The sequence below is a fragment of the Lycorma delicatula genome, chromosome 6 (assembly GCF_047948215.1).
Source record: "Lycorma delicatula isolate Av1 chromosome 6, ASM4794821v1, whole genome shotgun sequence".
NCBI lineage: Eukaryota > Metazoa > Arthropoda > Insecta > Hemiptera > Fulgoridae > Lycorma > Lycorma delicatula.
The window spans coordinates 20933069-20949171 of NC_134460.1; the positions used below are offsets into that span (position 1 = coordinate 20933069).

The following is a 16103-nucleotide window of genomic DNA, read 5'->3' on the forward strand; positions in this document are numbered from 1 at the left end:
AATGATTAGTGAAAATGGCGGACCGGTGTTAGTGAGTGTGTTGTTGGTTATGTTGCAAAATTTTGTGGATATTTTATAATGGCCTTTAACTTTCCAGCTTTTTCTTACATTATAGCATTGATTATCGACGCGTTTCTGATATTTTTTGCCATTTTTCATGTAAGTAAAATAATTATTATTTCAGTGATATAGTTAACTTGGAATTTTTAGGTTATCTGGAAGTTTGTTTTTCTTTCAGTATGAATGTGTTAGTGTTGAATGCTTGAATGTTGGTTGTATCAGTGGTTTAGGATAATAAAATTACGATTTTATTTATTTTTTAGTCATAATTTTGTTTCAGGTTATTGCATTTGATGAGTTGAAGACAGACTACAAGAATCCCATAGACCAATGCAACAGTTTAAATCCGGTAAGATAATTATATTTGATGGATATGTATACTATGTGTTACAGTTTATTGTTAACCTTTCCTTTATGAATGTATAATAAATTTATATCTTTCAGCTTGTAAAAAATTTGAGTCATTGAGTACTGAAATTTACAGTCTTCTTTACTTAAGTCAGTTTTATGTTTAATTGTAGGCTTTTTGGTCGTTGTATGGTAAATACGGAAACAGCCAAAATTTTATTTAGTAACATTGTGTTCCTTTCTGAAAAATTATTATTTTCCCAAATGTGCTGTACCAGTTTCTGTATTTAGGCACTGAGACTAGGAATGCAATTAGTAAAAAAATGCAATTGCAATTTATTAATTTTTGTTTGTATTCATTACCAAAAGGAAAATTAACCATTTAAAAATAAATTGGTAAAATGTTAATTTATTTGTTAGTTCTTTTGAGTTACACATAACCAATTATTCCATGATTAATGAAAATAATGTTTTCATGACTGATTGAAGATTTTACACTTTTACCTTATGTAATTTTACTGTTTCAAAATGTAATAATGACATTCTTATAAGCAATAACTTGCTAGTTTGGATGATGTGATTATTATAATGATAATAACTAATCAACAGATTAGTTTTTCTGAACCGGTGTTCATAAGTTCAAACTGAAGTGTTCATAGAGTCATTTCAATGGATTTGAATGCCTATGCTACCTGTATATGTTGTTAATGGATCAGTCACTATTGCTTCAGAACTGTAAGTGCATTTACTTCTTAGTTCATTGTACAGTTATCGGTTATTACTTATTAAAGCACTGCATAAAATTTACTTTTCATTAATAGACATTAAACCATTCATCTTATTGCTGCCTTATTCTATTTTTATATTATGTTGAATCACTTTCATAGTTTACTATAACAGTAGCATAACTTTACATAGGTTAAAAGAATAGACTAGAGAGAGAAACCATTCTTTCTCATTTGTGTATGATTAATTACTGAAGTGGCTAAACAGAATCTTCCTCATGAAGCTGACTTTTTACAATCTTGATCTGGACCGTTTTGCAACAATTAAAATTTTGATTTTATTGTAAACTTTGGCCTTTTAAATTACAATAATAATGCTGAATTGAAAGGTGTTAAATCTTAAGTAATTTTACAAAATCCTTTTTGAATTTTTATGTTACTAACAGCTTTTAATCCAGCCCAGTTTTTAAAGATCCCAAGAAGGAACCCTCAATTCCAATTTCTAATTTATTAAATTAGTTTAATACTAACGAATAAGGAGGTAACCTATTCAAAATTTAAACCAAAAGGTGAGAAAATGTGTAGGTTATTGTCATCTGTTATGGGGAAAGTACTACATATAGGAAGCATTTTCAGTTAAAAAATTTATCTTAGTTGATAATGAGGATAAAGGATTGGCATCAAAGTTTTATGGTAAAAATGGAATAAAATGCAGTAAAATAGTGAAGATGCTACAGAAGATTTTTGGAAGGATGTTATGTTGACACCAACATTATGAGTGCTACTAACGGTTTCAAAGTTGTAAAGACATTGAAGGTGATGAAAGGGTTGGACATCCTAAGACATTAACATCTGATGAAAATATTTATAAAATAAAGGACATTGTGAGCAGTAATCTTTGAATCACTATTAGAAAAATTTCTGAAGAAGTGAGAATCTCTTACAGGTCTTGTAAAACAATTTTTATTGTTTTGGGTATGAAACTAGTATCTGTAAAATTTGTTCTAAAACTGTTGAACAGCAACATTACTAAAACATTCAAGAACAATTGTTAGCTGACATTGCTAATGACTCAGAATTAGTCAAATGTGTCATAACAGGAGATAAAACATGGGTGTACTGTTAATGGTATTAAAAAAAAGGTTCAATTATCCCAATGGTTCTAACTCAAGGACCAAGTTTGAAGAAAAAAAATATGCCAAATTTTATTGAATGTTAAGTTACTCTGTCATCCATTGTGAGTTCTTATCACAAGGTTGAAAAGAGTAAAACAGTATTATCAATTTTATGCCATTTATATGAGACAATCTGAAGAAAACAGTTGTGGGCTAAAAATTAATTGTTAGATACTGCACCACATCTCACACCTGATTCATTTGTGAACGTTTAGTCAAAAATAACATCATATTGACGCTGCAGCCTCTGTATTCTCCTGACATGGCTTTATTCAAAACCAAAGTCACTTTTACTTTACAAACGTCCATAATAGTAAACCATTTAATCTTTTTGTTGTTCCCACTGATTAAGAACATTAAAAGGTTAACGATTGTGACTATAGAAGAAATAAAGAAAAAATCTCTAAATGAACTTAGCTATACCTAAAAATGCTTTACAGAGATGTTTTGAGAATGGAAGAAATGGCATAAGTGTGTTACATCTCTAGGGGGATTATTTTAAAGGCGGTAATATCAGTATAAAAAAAATAAATTCTTTTTGATAAAACTAAAATTCTCATTATTTTTTATCATACCTCGTATACTACCATAAAAATAATGTCATCATTTGATGATTAGTTATAACCAAGAATAATTATTGTAAAAAAGGTCTTATTTATGATTTTTTATATGCAGTAAGATCTAAATATTCTCTATGTTAAATGTTATTTCTCAGAATTATTCAGTTATGAGCAAATATCAACTGTACAGTGATATTACTTTTTCAACTGCACAGTCCCAAATCTAGTCAAAGGTGGTTAGCTTAAATTCAGTTTAAAGCACTTAAAAACTTCTCAATTGACTAGCCACACTTTATTCAACCATCTGTTGCAGGATGAAGTAAGATAACTTTTTATATAAAAATAAAGATAGATACCATGGAAATTCAATGAGGTAGTGTTTTCTCTTATGTTAAACTAAATTTAGACAAAAAATGTTTTATTGTTCTTATGGAAAAAATTATAAAAATTAAAATAGTTTATTAACCGTGGTTAATTAATGTTCATTAAATTAAATAGTTTACTATTATGGAGATTTATAAAGTAAAAATGGCTTTGGTTTTGAATAAATTTATTTCTATGCATTTTTGGCAACAGCCAATTTTTCTGGTCTTCTGTACTTATAATTAGCCAAATACTCGTGTATTTCTGTTTTAATCTTCCTTTTAGTTTGCCTTACTTATCCATACATACAAGAAATTTAAAGAGATTGTAATAGCACTTTAGAGTAGGGAATTAAAAAAAATGGTTCAAGTATTCAATATGTAAGTTTTTGTTTGTTAAAGTGATCTGGAGGCAAGAAGGCTGAACTACTTAAATAAAGTATTTTTACTTTCCCCCAATATTAAATAAGTTTTGAAGAATATAATCTCTTTTATTATACTATTGATAATTTCTTTCCTGAATCCAGACCATTAGATCTCAGATCTATGATCACTTGTTTTCTGAAAAAGGATAACTTTATTTGTATATTATACGAGTAAAATACTACTTGTCTGCTACTTGTGGTAGAATAATAGGTATCAGCCCTTCCTCAGAAGGTAAATATCCCTGTATTGCTTGTCATTTTTCACTTAAAATTTATACTCGTTCAAAAAATAAATAAATATTGTCTATTTATTAAGAAGTACTAATAGGATGAAAGCAGGTTCATTAATTCCTGAAATTACCCTCAGGCAAACAAACTCTTTTAATACATATAGATAATTTATTTTTATTTTAACTGCTGGTGAATTTTTTGTTTTTACAGCTTGTAATACCGGAGTATCTGTTGCATCTCTTTTTTAATATTCTATTTGCTTTCTCTGGACAATGGTTTTCACTATGTTTGAATATACCTCTTATTGCATACCACATAAACAGGTAAAATTGTTATTGTACCTTACTGTGTATATGAATAACTAAAAGAAAAATGTTTTTTATATGTTTGACTAAGGTTGTTTATTTATTTTTATTTTATATATTTGGAAGTTTTTATTATTTTTATTTTTATGCTGTTATAGCATTTTAACTTCTTATTAGGCAAATTGTTTTAGTAAAAATATCTTATCTTGCCTATAAAAAATTTATTTTTTCTTGTTTTTAAAATAAAAATAATTTTTTTTAAGATAATACTATTTTTCATTAAAAAAATAGAAAATTAAAAATTTGACTTGTTTTCTTTTTTCACTGAAAAGTGAAATAATAATAATAAAAAATGTAATAACTATGTAACATTGTTAATTAATGTAAAATGGTATTCTTATTATGAACAGAATAATGAAAAAAATTAAAACATAATATTATCTAAACAGTAATTTTTGACAAAAAAAGTCAAAATATAACATAGCATCAAAGCTCTGTAAGGGGATAATTATGTTTGCAAAACATCCAGAATAGTTTCATGAATATTGGATGTTAAAATTTCAATAGATAATTATCTTGAAAAGTGGATATTGCATGTTTGGTTGAAAGTGTTATTTATATCCTGATAAAATTTCTGTGATAATAAATTCATCCCAGTTTTCGCCATCTGATTGTGAGAAATCTGTAGTGCTGTCAGGATTAAGAGGTACAACAAGAGCCTCAATTTTGTTTTCTATTATAATATTCAATTCCCAATTATTTGGTTCAACACTATCCATTACATGTTTTATACAGTTTATCCATTCCTGTTGGCCTGTTTTAATGATGGATTTTAAGCATAAATTTTTAACATCAGATATTTTAAAAGCAGTACTTTCTGATGCTATGCAACCTTGATTTGTCTCCAAATTAACTCAGTTGGGTTGAATACACAATAATAGACAGGTAATCGAGGCACAGTTTTGCCACTGGGTCTTGTTACTAAAGTTTAAAATCTTTAATGAAATGATTTGTTTAAAAGAACAGATCCACAAAAATTATTTAATAAATATTATTCATATAAAGAAAAATAGTGCATTTTTGTTTGTGTGTATGCTTATATTTCATAACATTTGATTTTTTTTAAATTGATATATTTTTATTTTTATTGTTTCTCACAGATATAGCTCAAGGCCAGTTATGTCTGGACCTGGTTTATATGATCCGACAAGCATAATGAATGCTGATGTTTTGACTAAGTGCCAGCGTGAAGGATGGATAAAATTAGCATTCTATTTGTTATCTTTCTTCTATTACTTATATGGGTAAATATTATATGTAGTAATCTAAATATTATTTTATTTATTCTTTATTTTAGTAAAAATGTTAATATGTTGTAAAATTAATTTATCACTATATATAAATTGATTAAATATAAATAAGAAAAAAATCAAACTCAAATTTTTCTTTTGAGATGATTGGCATCAACTGCTTTGATCATTTTGCCCTATGAGAATGGAATTTTAGGTAGCATTTGAAAAATGCCATGCCTGATGGATTTGAACCCAGGACCTCCGGATGAAAGCTGAGACGCTACCATTCCACCACAGAAATCACCAAAAATTTGTCTGATCTGATAGTCCAACTTACAGATTTTCCTTACAATTCAGATTTATTTTCTTTCTCCTTATCTTACATAAGATAAACATAATTTTTGTTTCCTAACACGTGGTACAGATTTTAATTTGTTTTTTGATGCTGAAAACGAATATGAACTTAGAATCTTTCTATCACCCATCATTTTTGAAAAACTTTTAAATTTTAATTAAATGATTTTTTTTCATTTTTCAATGTATAGTTAGTATTTTAAGCTCCTATATTGTATTTTGTTAGCTCATTTTTTATTGTTTAACATTGTTAACAAAATTTGTAAGCTATAAATAAACAATAGAAAACAAATTAAATCATATCATATTCACATATTAAGACATATCTAATACTGAAGAATGAGCCTTCATGGACAAGATTAATTAACACAGTTGTTTGTATTAAGCACTGGATTTAGGAATGAATTAATTTTGTTCAGTTTTATTGCTGTCTTAAGTCTGTTAACAGTGCAGTTTCATAATGCCTCAAAATTGTGTAAATGATATGGATGCCTTTGGTTATGTGTGGTGAGTTTACCGTAAAATCAAATAGAAAAAAACATTATACCTTTAATTAAAAAAGCATATCATTTGTACTTTCAGTGTAAAATTAGTATCAGCATAAGACATGGACTCCTCATACAGTATGCACTAATTGTTCTGTATATTTAAGAGTATGGTTGAAAGGTACATGGAAGGCTTTGCCATTAGATGTACCTGTGGTTTAGCGTGAACCAAAGCATCATGTAACATATTTACTTTTGTTTAAAAAGTGTGTCTGGAATTTCTAAAAATCTAAACATACTGTTAAATATCGTTCATTGCAATCAGGCCTGTACCCCACAGTGAAATTATTCCAGTTCCTGAGCCACCTCTGAATGTATTTTACGAAGTAATGAAGAATCGGGCAATACTAAAGAAGACAACAATGATTTTGATTTATCCTCTAGGATAAGATAGGATAAGTTAGGATCAAGAGTGCCGTTGAAATTTACTTTAAAAAAATATTAAAATTTTGGGCTTTTGAAGCTGACAAAAAGAACTTTCTCATTACTTTATTGATGAAAATAATTTGGTTTATTGCACAAATATTGATGACCTTATGTTGCAGTTAGGACAAGTTCATAAACCTTAGGACTGGGGCCTTTTTATAGATTCGTCCAAGTATGATTTAAAAGTGGTTCTACTATACAGCGGTAACAATTATCCTTCGATACCAATTGCTTATGCTATTAATTTGAAAGAACCATATGATGTGATGAAAGACGTTCTTGAAATAATAAATTATAAAAACAGCTGGAACATATGTGCTGATTTGAAAGTTACAGCTATTTTGTTAGGCATGCAGTTAGGCTATACTAAGTACATGTGTTTTCTTTGTGAATAGGACAGCCGAGCTAGGGATAAACATTATGTTTCCAAAGAGTGGAAGAAACAAGACACCTTAACACCAAATGGAAAAAAATATTATTCATGAGCCTTTAGTTGAACTCAAAAGAATATTTTTACCCCCTCTCCACATCAAGCTAGGACTAATAAAAGTTTTGTAAAAGCAATGAAGAAATATAGTCCTGGATTTTTGTACATCAAGCAGAAATTTCAGAATGTAAGTGAAGGAAAAATTAAAGAAGGAATATTTGTTGGACCTCAAATAAGAGAGTTGGTCAAAGATGTTGTATTTAACTCTATGTTAAATAATGTAGAAAGTGCAGCTTGGGCTTCATTTAAAGACATTTGTAAATATTTTCTTGGTAAACAAAAATCCGACAATTACCACGATATTGTTAATCAACTTCTTAACTTCATACAGAGCTATGGGATGTAATATATCTTTGAAAATATATTTCCTCCACTCGCATCTGGAGTTTTTCTCGGACAATCTCAGGGATGTAAGTGATGAACACGGTGAACGTTTCCACCAAGACATTTGGTGATGGAAACCAGCTATAAATGGAAATGGAATACTAAAATGCTAGCCGATTATTGTTGGACATTAATTCGGGATGTGCCTGAGGCTATTTATAAAAGAAAAGCATCAGCAAAATCATTCTAACACAGGTATGGCCATGCAAAATTATAAATTATACTGATTTTAAGTATATTTTCCTGTAATTTTTTTTGAAGCATAATTTATTTAAAACTAAGGGTGAAAGAAAAATTGTATTTACAGACCATTAAGTATTGTGTATTGTATTTAAAATACCACTATGGGATTGGAACAATTAATAAAACTAAGAGGGTCAGTAAAGGCCTCTATAACGAGAATTCACAACTTTACTGATAAATTTGATCCCTCACAAGATGATAGAATTGACTTTCGAATTAAGTTAAGGAATCTTCTTGATTTGCAAGACAGATATAACATTATTAATCAAAAATTGAAATTTAATTTGATGATTTATTTTTGGATTGTGGACAAGTCGAGCAAGATTTGGGCATTACAGAACGCAAATTGCAATATTTAATAAATGATACTAATAATAATAATAAAAAATCATCTAATAAAGAAATTAATTAAAATACAATATTTAAACAAACACAGTTATAACCAATTTATATACCTGTTTGTTAACATTTTGGGTTAGAGAAGTCATAAGTTTTGTTGTCTTGTTCATATCTTCTGTTTGTTACTTCTTTATTTAGTCTTTTATTTATAATTCCTTTTTTATTTTTTGCAGAATGATTCATGCGTTGATAACAACATAATTTTGAGAGACATTACTAAGGATTAGTAACAAGAGAGGAGGACTCATTACATACGAATGATTGTAATAAGTTTTTATTTTAAAACGTTTGTTTCTTTAACTTTTTCCCTTAAAAGAGAATAATAAAGCAAATTCAGTTGTTAGAAGTTAGAATCCAGTTGAGTTTAGTTACTGTTTGTGAAAGTTGAAAAGTGGTGATGGAATTATAAACAGTATCATTTTAAAAACATTCTGGTTGTTGGTCAAACGATTAAAAAGTATTTCTTTGTAAAATAAATAGAGAATATTTATTATTCATATGTCAAGTACGTTGTAGCTCTTGTGTATGTGTATTTTGTAATCTTAGATTTTTTAAATGTTTCAGTAACTTATTTGTGTAAACATTTTGTTGCTCATAATACTTAAAATTATTTACTTAAGTTAATGATTTAATTATAATTTTTATTTTTATTTTTCTGTGAATACATGGATATGTATTTGTGCATATGACAGTAGGGCCTTCCTTTTTTAACTACCTCTTTCAGTGGAACATACTGTTAGCTTGACCAAGAGTTTTCTAATATTTTGCAATATAGTATATTGGAACATCTGTATTATGTTTATAAAGGTTTGAATATTGACAAGTAAGGTATGAAATCAATTTAAATTATTACATTTTTAACTGATGTTTTTTTGAAAATTATATAAAAATATTGTTTTGTTTATATTTGCATTTACAAATTTGTTATCAGCATACTTTTAACAAGTGAAGATTTGACACACAATTAATTTGTGTCTCATCATGATTCTTTTAAATCTATGCCTATAGTAGGTCATCTAGTGTTGTAGTTGAATTATCAATGGTGTAAGAATACATTAAAATTATATTTTAAACATAGATTTACACATTTAACCATAGCAATAGATTTAAACATAGCAATAACTTCTTGAAATTAATTATGGAATTATGATATTTGATATTGATATAATTTTCTCCAAAAAAAAAAAAAAAATAGAATTATTGTTTAAAGTGATGAACATATTCGCTATGCAAGTTATTCATCATTTAACATCCTAAATTATGTTGTGAAAGCTAAACAGTAGGTTTCTGATGGCAATGATGAACACAATATATTGAAATTTTATCAGCATTTAGCACAAACACAATGCTTATTTTATTTCAAATGAGGTTTGTAAAATTTTTCAGTTTGATGTACAATATATAATGTATGTATAATTTTATCAGTGCTTCTATGCTTCTGCGTAATTTTTAATTTCAAACTTTCTTTTTGCATTTATTCAAATGTGATTACCAAAAACAAGAAGATTATGTAGTTTACAATTTTATCAAAAAATGTGTTTCCATATTTCTTTATTTTGTAGAAAGCAAATTTTATCTTCAGTTCTTCAGATTTTTTATATAATTTACTTATTACTGCATATTTATTATTAATAACAAAATAAAAATGAGCCTCTGCTTTACATTTAACTAGGTATACTATATCTTATTTTTTTGAATAATATGATAATTTACTTTGAATGAAATCATTACTTTTCTATTATTAAATTTTCTCTGATTTTTAATAATAAAAAAATAAGGTTTCTCATATCGTTAGTAAAACCATGTTATTCTGTATTCTGTACATACCATCATGCACTTCGATTGTAACAACATTGAAAGAACAGGCTGAATGGTTAATGTAGATCAGTTTGATACATCCACAAACAGCATAATTCTGGGAATATTTAATTGATTTCTTGTTTGAGCTAAATTTTATATGCATGAAATTATAAATATCTGCGATTCATATGCCAGACAGCTATTTTGGTGATATTTAGATTTAGGCTGAGAACAAGCAATAGATTTATTTGTTTGGATAAACATAATTGTCTCAGATATTCCAAATTCTCCAACAACATAGAAGGTTGGTAACAAGATTTATTTTATTAATCTCCTTAGTTTGTTTTTTTTTATTTTTAAATTATTTAAATATCAACTTATTCATATGGTCTTACTGTAAGAACATTTTGAACATAGGTATGCTGTTAATATTTCTCTTGTATTTTACAACTATGCTCTATTTTTGCACTGTCACCATTGGTTGATGATACAGCAAATGGTAGGATCACTAATTTACTTGCTTACAGTACATTCAAGGTTACTACAGTGACCAGATTCAGAACTCTGTTCTATATTTTTCAGTACAATGTAAATTGATTAACATTATTTTACATTTAAATCACAGAAACTTATTTCAATAATTCTGTATTTAAGGTGATCAATGCGAAATGATTACTCAGTGTGTACTATTTTCATCTGGATAAAAATATTGTAGTATCTTGAGGATTTCTCAGTGGCTCATTGCTTACAAGGGAAGCTATTCTTTGGTTGACTGAACTGTACAGTTCCTGCACAGTTAGATCTTCCTCTTCCCCCTCTTTTCCATATCTGTGATCAATCCTTATTTTTAATTTTATAGTGTAACTGAAATCTGTAATAGGTCCTTGCTGAGTATGGTCTAACTCATAGAACCAGTATATCCATAAATTTGTTGGTGAGTAGCTGTCTGAAAACTCATTTCCTGTCTGAGGCTGCACTATAAATGATATGTCTGAAAATGATAAGTGGGTAAAACCATTTCTTCTAATTTTTATTAAAATGCAAATAGAATTTTTACAGTTTTATTCTGTTAATATCAGCCATCTAAGGTGAATGTCACTGCTTTTTTTTTTAATCTTATTATTGCCATGTACATCTTATAGTTGAATTTTAGAATCATTTCCAGGATCAGTTGATTGATAAATACCTTGAGTGTGTTCTGAATTAAATTAAGTTTGGTTTTATTTTTATTTATGTCATGTGGCTTTTCATAATTGCCTCCAGGGCTGAGTGAATGAATCCTAGTGTGTGTACTGCAAATAGATAATTTGTCATTTGTTAGGAAGTCTTCTTTCTTTTATGTGGATACATAAAATGTTAAGTTTTTGGCTTGCACAGTGCTTCCATTAAGTTTGACATGGATTTTATTTTTATTTTTTTTGTTTTAATTTTGATAATTAAATTGATTTAAGGAGTAATTATATTTTCTGGTAGAAATTGCTGTTTGTTTTATTTTGTAATATGTGCATACAAAGCAAATTTTGAGAAATTTTGTGACTTTGTTGAACTTGATGGTAGCATAAAACATGTGTAAAACTTAAATTAGATTATAAAAACTATTAATGTTTGATTTACCCTTGAATTTATTCTTGTCATAATAACAAACCAAATGTAGAAAAGAGAAGTTACTACTTTAGCTATAATATGAAATTTAATTCAGAAAACAAATTGATATTTAAGTAAAGTTTATTGGAGAGTTCAAATTTGTGTGACAGATTAGACATTGGTTTATTTGTATTCAATGCAAGGTCTTACAAATTTAAAAACGGCATTTTAATTTAATATATTAAATTAGATGTGCAGTGATGTGAGTTTTTAAATATTTATTTTTTACTATTTAATCTGAGATCTTTTTTTAGTTAAAAGTAATTGTATACTGATGTGTTCATTACTATATTGGAAGGCTAAACTGTACATGTAAAGAATATTATTTATTGTGTAACAGCTCGTTTATTTGTTATTTAATATGACACATCTTACTATGTGTTTAAGTATTTTTGAAATTAGCATCTAAGTGTTATAATAATTTTAAATTATAAGTTTCCAAACTGATATTTAGTTTTATTTATTTATTTTGTCATTATTTTTTAGTTGTACATTGTTTTATTCATAACTTTGACAGTCTTTGTAATATATTGTACTAAAAAATGTCTTTATTTATGATATTTTAATCTATTTTTCTGGAACAAAATTCTGGTTTAAAAAATATGTGTGTATGTATGCGTGTACGTGTGTGTTTGTGTGTTGTATACAGAAAGCTGTTTCGACCAGTACTAACACTTAACTTACTTAATAAGGAACAATTTTTTTTTTAAATATTGTAAAAAAGTGAAGTACTAAACTACAAAAAGTTGTAATTTTCTTGAATAAAATAAAGTATTATCTTAAACATTACATTGTTCATTCAGTCCTTGTAAAGAACAAAGAAACGATAGTTTAATTACTGGAAAGCTCTGGCATTCATACAATACTTTTCAGGTGATATATACATATGTATGATGTATGTTATAAACTACCTGGTACAGAATATTGAGGTAAGACATACATTACCTTAATTTTATCATGAAAGTAGTTTCATGGGATTCTGCATCCTCAGTTATGATTGAAATATTTAATTAAACTGCATATTAAAAAATAAAAAAAACATATACATGGTTTAATGTTTGTTACATTACAATGTAACAAATATTACACCAATGTTATATTTTTAATTTTTTACATTAATGTAACAGACATAACACCATGTACAAGGTTTACCTTAGTATTTTTAGTTCCTTATATGAAATAAAGGAAATATTGTGATCGTGAAAAATTTCAGATTTCAACTAAAATATCCATTTTTACCATCCCTGAATCCATTTTGACTAATTTCGGTGTGACATTTGTATGCACGAGGGATGATCAAAAAGTAAGTTATCCCCTCTATAAAACAAACATATTTATAAGACAATTTTTTTTTTATTGAATAAAAAACTACATATTTTTATCTATTTTTCAACATAATCACTAAGTTTTTCTAAACACTTTTCATACCTTGTGACAAGTTTTTCAATTCCACTGTCATAAAAATCTTGTCCATTCTCCTTCAACCTTTTAAGGACCACTTCCTTCAGTTCATCATCATTAATAAAATGCCCTCTCCAGATCTTGCTTGGGAGGACCAAACATTTGGTATTCGTAAGGTGCTAAGTCAGGATTGTAAGCTGGATGAAACCACTCTTCCACTTGAATTTTTGCAGTAACTCTTTTGTCTCATGTGTTGAATAAGGAATAGCATTGTCATGAAGAAAAACAATCCCAAACACTACCATAACTAATGTTAAGTTCACTTGCAGTCTCTAATTTTAATGCGCCGCTTACTCAAGATCATTTCATTCACGTGTTCTGTGTTACTTGTCGTATTTACAGTTGAAGGACGCCCAGCATGCAGTTCATCACATTTGTTCTTCCGTTTTTTAACATTTAGCATCATTTTGAGATAATGGGGCATGACATTGCATTCTCATCGTATCCCTCAACAATTTGGCGATGAATTTCACAACAATTGTAATTTTATGCCCACAAAAATATCAGACTACTGAATGCACTTGATGCGGGATGAAATTTCTAGAGAACACGCCATATTAACAGCGACACTACACATGTACTGAATGTCGTACAGAACTGCTGCTCGGGGAGCTTGAAGACAACAACACAATCGGTTTTGCCACCACAAGACATTAATATATCCCTTTCAGTTCAAGAACATTGCATGGATGTAACTTATTTTTTGATCTACCTCATCATACATATGTGCGAACGTATGTATAACTCAAAAATGATTAGCTGTAGGATGTTGAAATATTGGATTTTGAACAGTTGTAACACCACCTGCTGCACCTCCCCTTTTGATTGCAATTGACATGACCAAAAATGTCCAAAATCCAAAAAGTCTGGATTTTGAACTTTTTTTCTTAACTGCTGTAGTAAGCCGTCATTGTAGTAAGCCAACAATATATCATAAGTGGTAAGTACCACTTATGATATATTGTACCAAACAATATAACTCTCAGTTGATATAACTCTGGAACCAAAGAAAATAAGTATTTTCTTTGGTTCCAGAGTTACTGCCAAATAAATTTTAATTAATGAAATATTTTGATCATCCAAGGGGAAGGCACATCAGTTCAAATTCGACTTCATTTTTTTTTTTTTTACCTCTTTTTAATTTAAAAATATTTATTTATTAATAACACTGATAGACAAAAAAAAAAGTTTAATGTTTCTCTAAATGTGATACAATTTCTTGAATTACTTTTGTGTGTATATTACAGATCTGTAAATACAATTTTTCTATCACTCTTAGTTTTAAATAAATTATGCTTAAAAAAAAATTAAAGGAAAATCTGTAAATCTGTAAAATGTATATGCATAATTCTAACACAGGCATGGCCATACCTGTGTTGGAATGATTTCGCTGATGCTTTTCTATTATAAAAAGCCTCAGGCACATCCCAAATTAATGTCCAACAGTAATCAGTTCCCTTTGTAGCCACATTTCATCACCCATATGTCTTGGTGGAAACGTTCACCATGTTCATCGCTTACATCTTCGAGGTTCTCCAAGAAAAAAATCCAGATGTGAGTGGAGGAAATGTATTTTCAAAGACATATTACATCCCATAGCACTGTATGAAGTAAGAAGTTGATTAAAAATATCATGGTAATTTTCGGATTTTTGTTTAACAAGAACGTTTTTGCAAACATCTTTAAATGAAGTCCAAGCTGCATTTTCTACATTATTTAACATTGAGTTAAATACATCACTTTGACCAACTGTCTCATTTGAGGACCAACAAATGTTCCTTCTTTAATTTTTCCTTCACTTACATTTGGAAATTTCTGTCTGATGTACAAAAATCCAGGACTATCCTTCATTGGTTTTACAAAATTTTTCATTAGTCCTAGCTTGATTTGGAGAGGGGTAAAAATATTTTTTTGGGTTCAACTAAGGGCTCATGAATAATATTTTTTCCATTTGGAGTTAAGTTGTCTTGCATCTTACACTCTTTGGTAACATATTTTTTATCCGTAGCTCGGCTGTCTCAATCGCAATGAAAACACATGTACTTAGTATAGCCTAACCGCATGCCTAACAAAATAGCTATAACTTTCAAATCACTACTTATGTTCCAGCTATGTTTTTTATAATTTATTTTTTCAAGAACTTCTTTCATCAAATGTGATGAAAGAAAAATGTGAAAAAGACATACAATGGTATGTCTTTTTCAAATTAATACCACAAGCGATTTTTACCAAAGGATATCTGTTACCATTGTGCAGTAGAACCACTTTTAAACAGTACTTGGACGAATCTATGGAAAGGCACCAGTCCTCAGGTTTATGAACTTGGAAGTGCAACATAAGCTCATCAGTATTTGTGCACCAATCCAAATTATTTTCATCAGTAAAATTCTGAGAAAGTAAATTGTGTCGGCTTCAAAAGCCCAAAATTTTTGTATTTTTTTAAAGTAAATTCCAACCTTGCAGTCTTGATCCTAATAGTTCAACTTGATTTTTTGATAAATTTAAATCCCTAACCAAGTCATTTAATATACAATGAGTTATAATATGTGGCTTATTGGGAGATAATTCAAAATCAAAATCGTTGTTGTTTTCTTCAGTATTGCCTGAATCTTCATCGCTGCTTTTGAAAAATGCATTCACAGGTGGCTCAGGAACTGAAATAATTTCATTGTGGGGTACAGGCCTGATTGCAAATTGCAATGAAGGATATTTTACAGTGTTTAGATTTTTTAGAAATTCCAGACATACATTAAACAAAAGTAAATATGTTACATGATGCTTTGGTTCTCGCTAAACCACGGTACATCAAATGGCAAAGCCTTCCATGTACCTTTCAGCCAAACTCTTAAATATACAGAACAATTAGTGCATACTGTA

General features: G+C 28.5%; 1 protein-coding gene across 1 annotated transcript; it reads left to right on the forward strand.

Annotated features, from left to right (window-relative positions):
• The first annotated feature begins 13 nt into the window (after positions 1 to 13).
• cni (protein cornichon) lies at positions 14 to 12549 on the forward strand. The gene is made up of 5 exons (XM_075369362.1): positions 14 to 159; positions 341 to 409; positions 4097 to 4209; positions 5352 to 5495; positions 8495 to 12549. The coding sequence occupies exons 1-5, from the start codon at positions 79 to 81 to the stop codon at positions 8520 to 8522; spliced, it is 435 nt and encodes a 144-aa protein (XP_075225477.1). The 5' UTR covers positions 14 to 78; the 3' UTR covers positions 8523 to 12549.
• The last annotated feature ends 3554 nt before the right edge of the window (positions 12550 to 16103 follow it).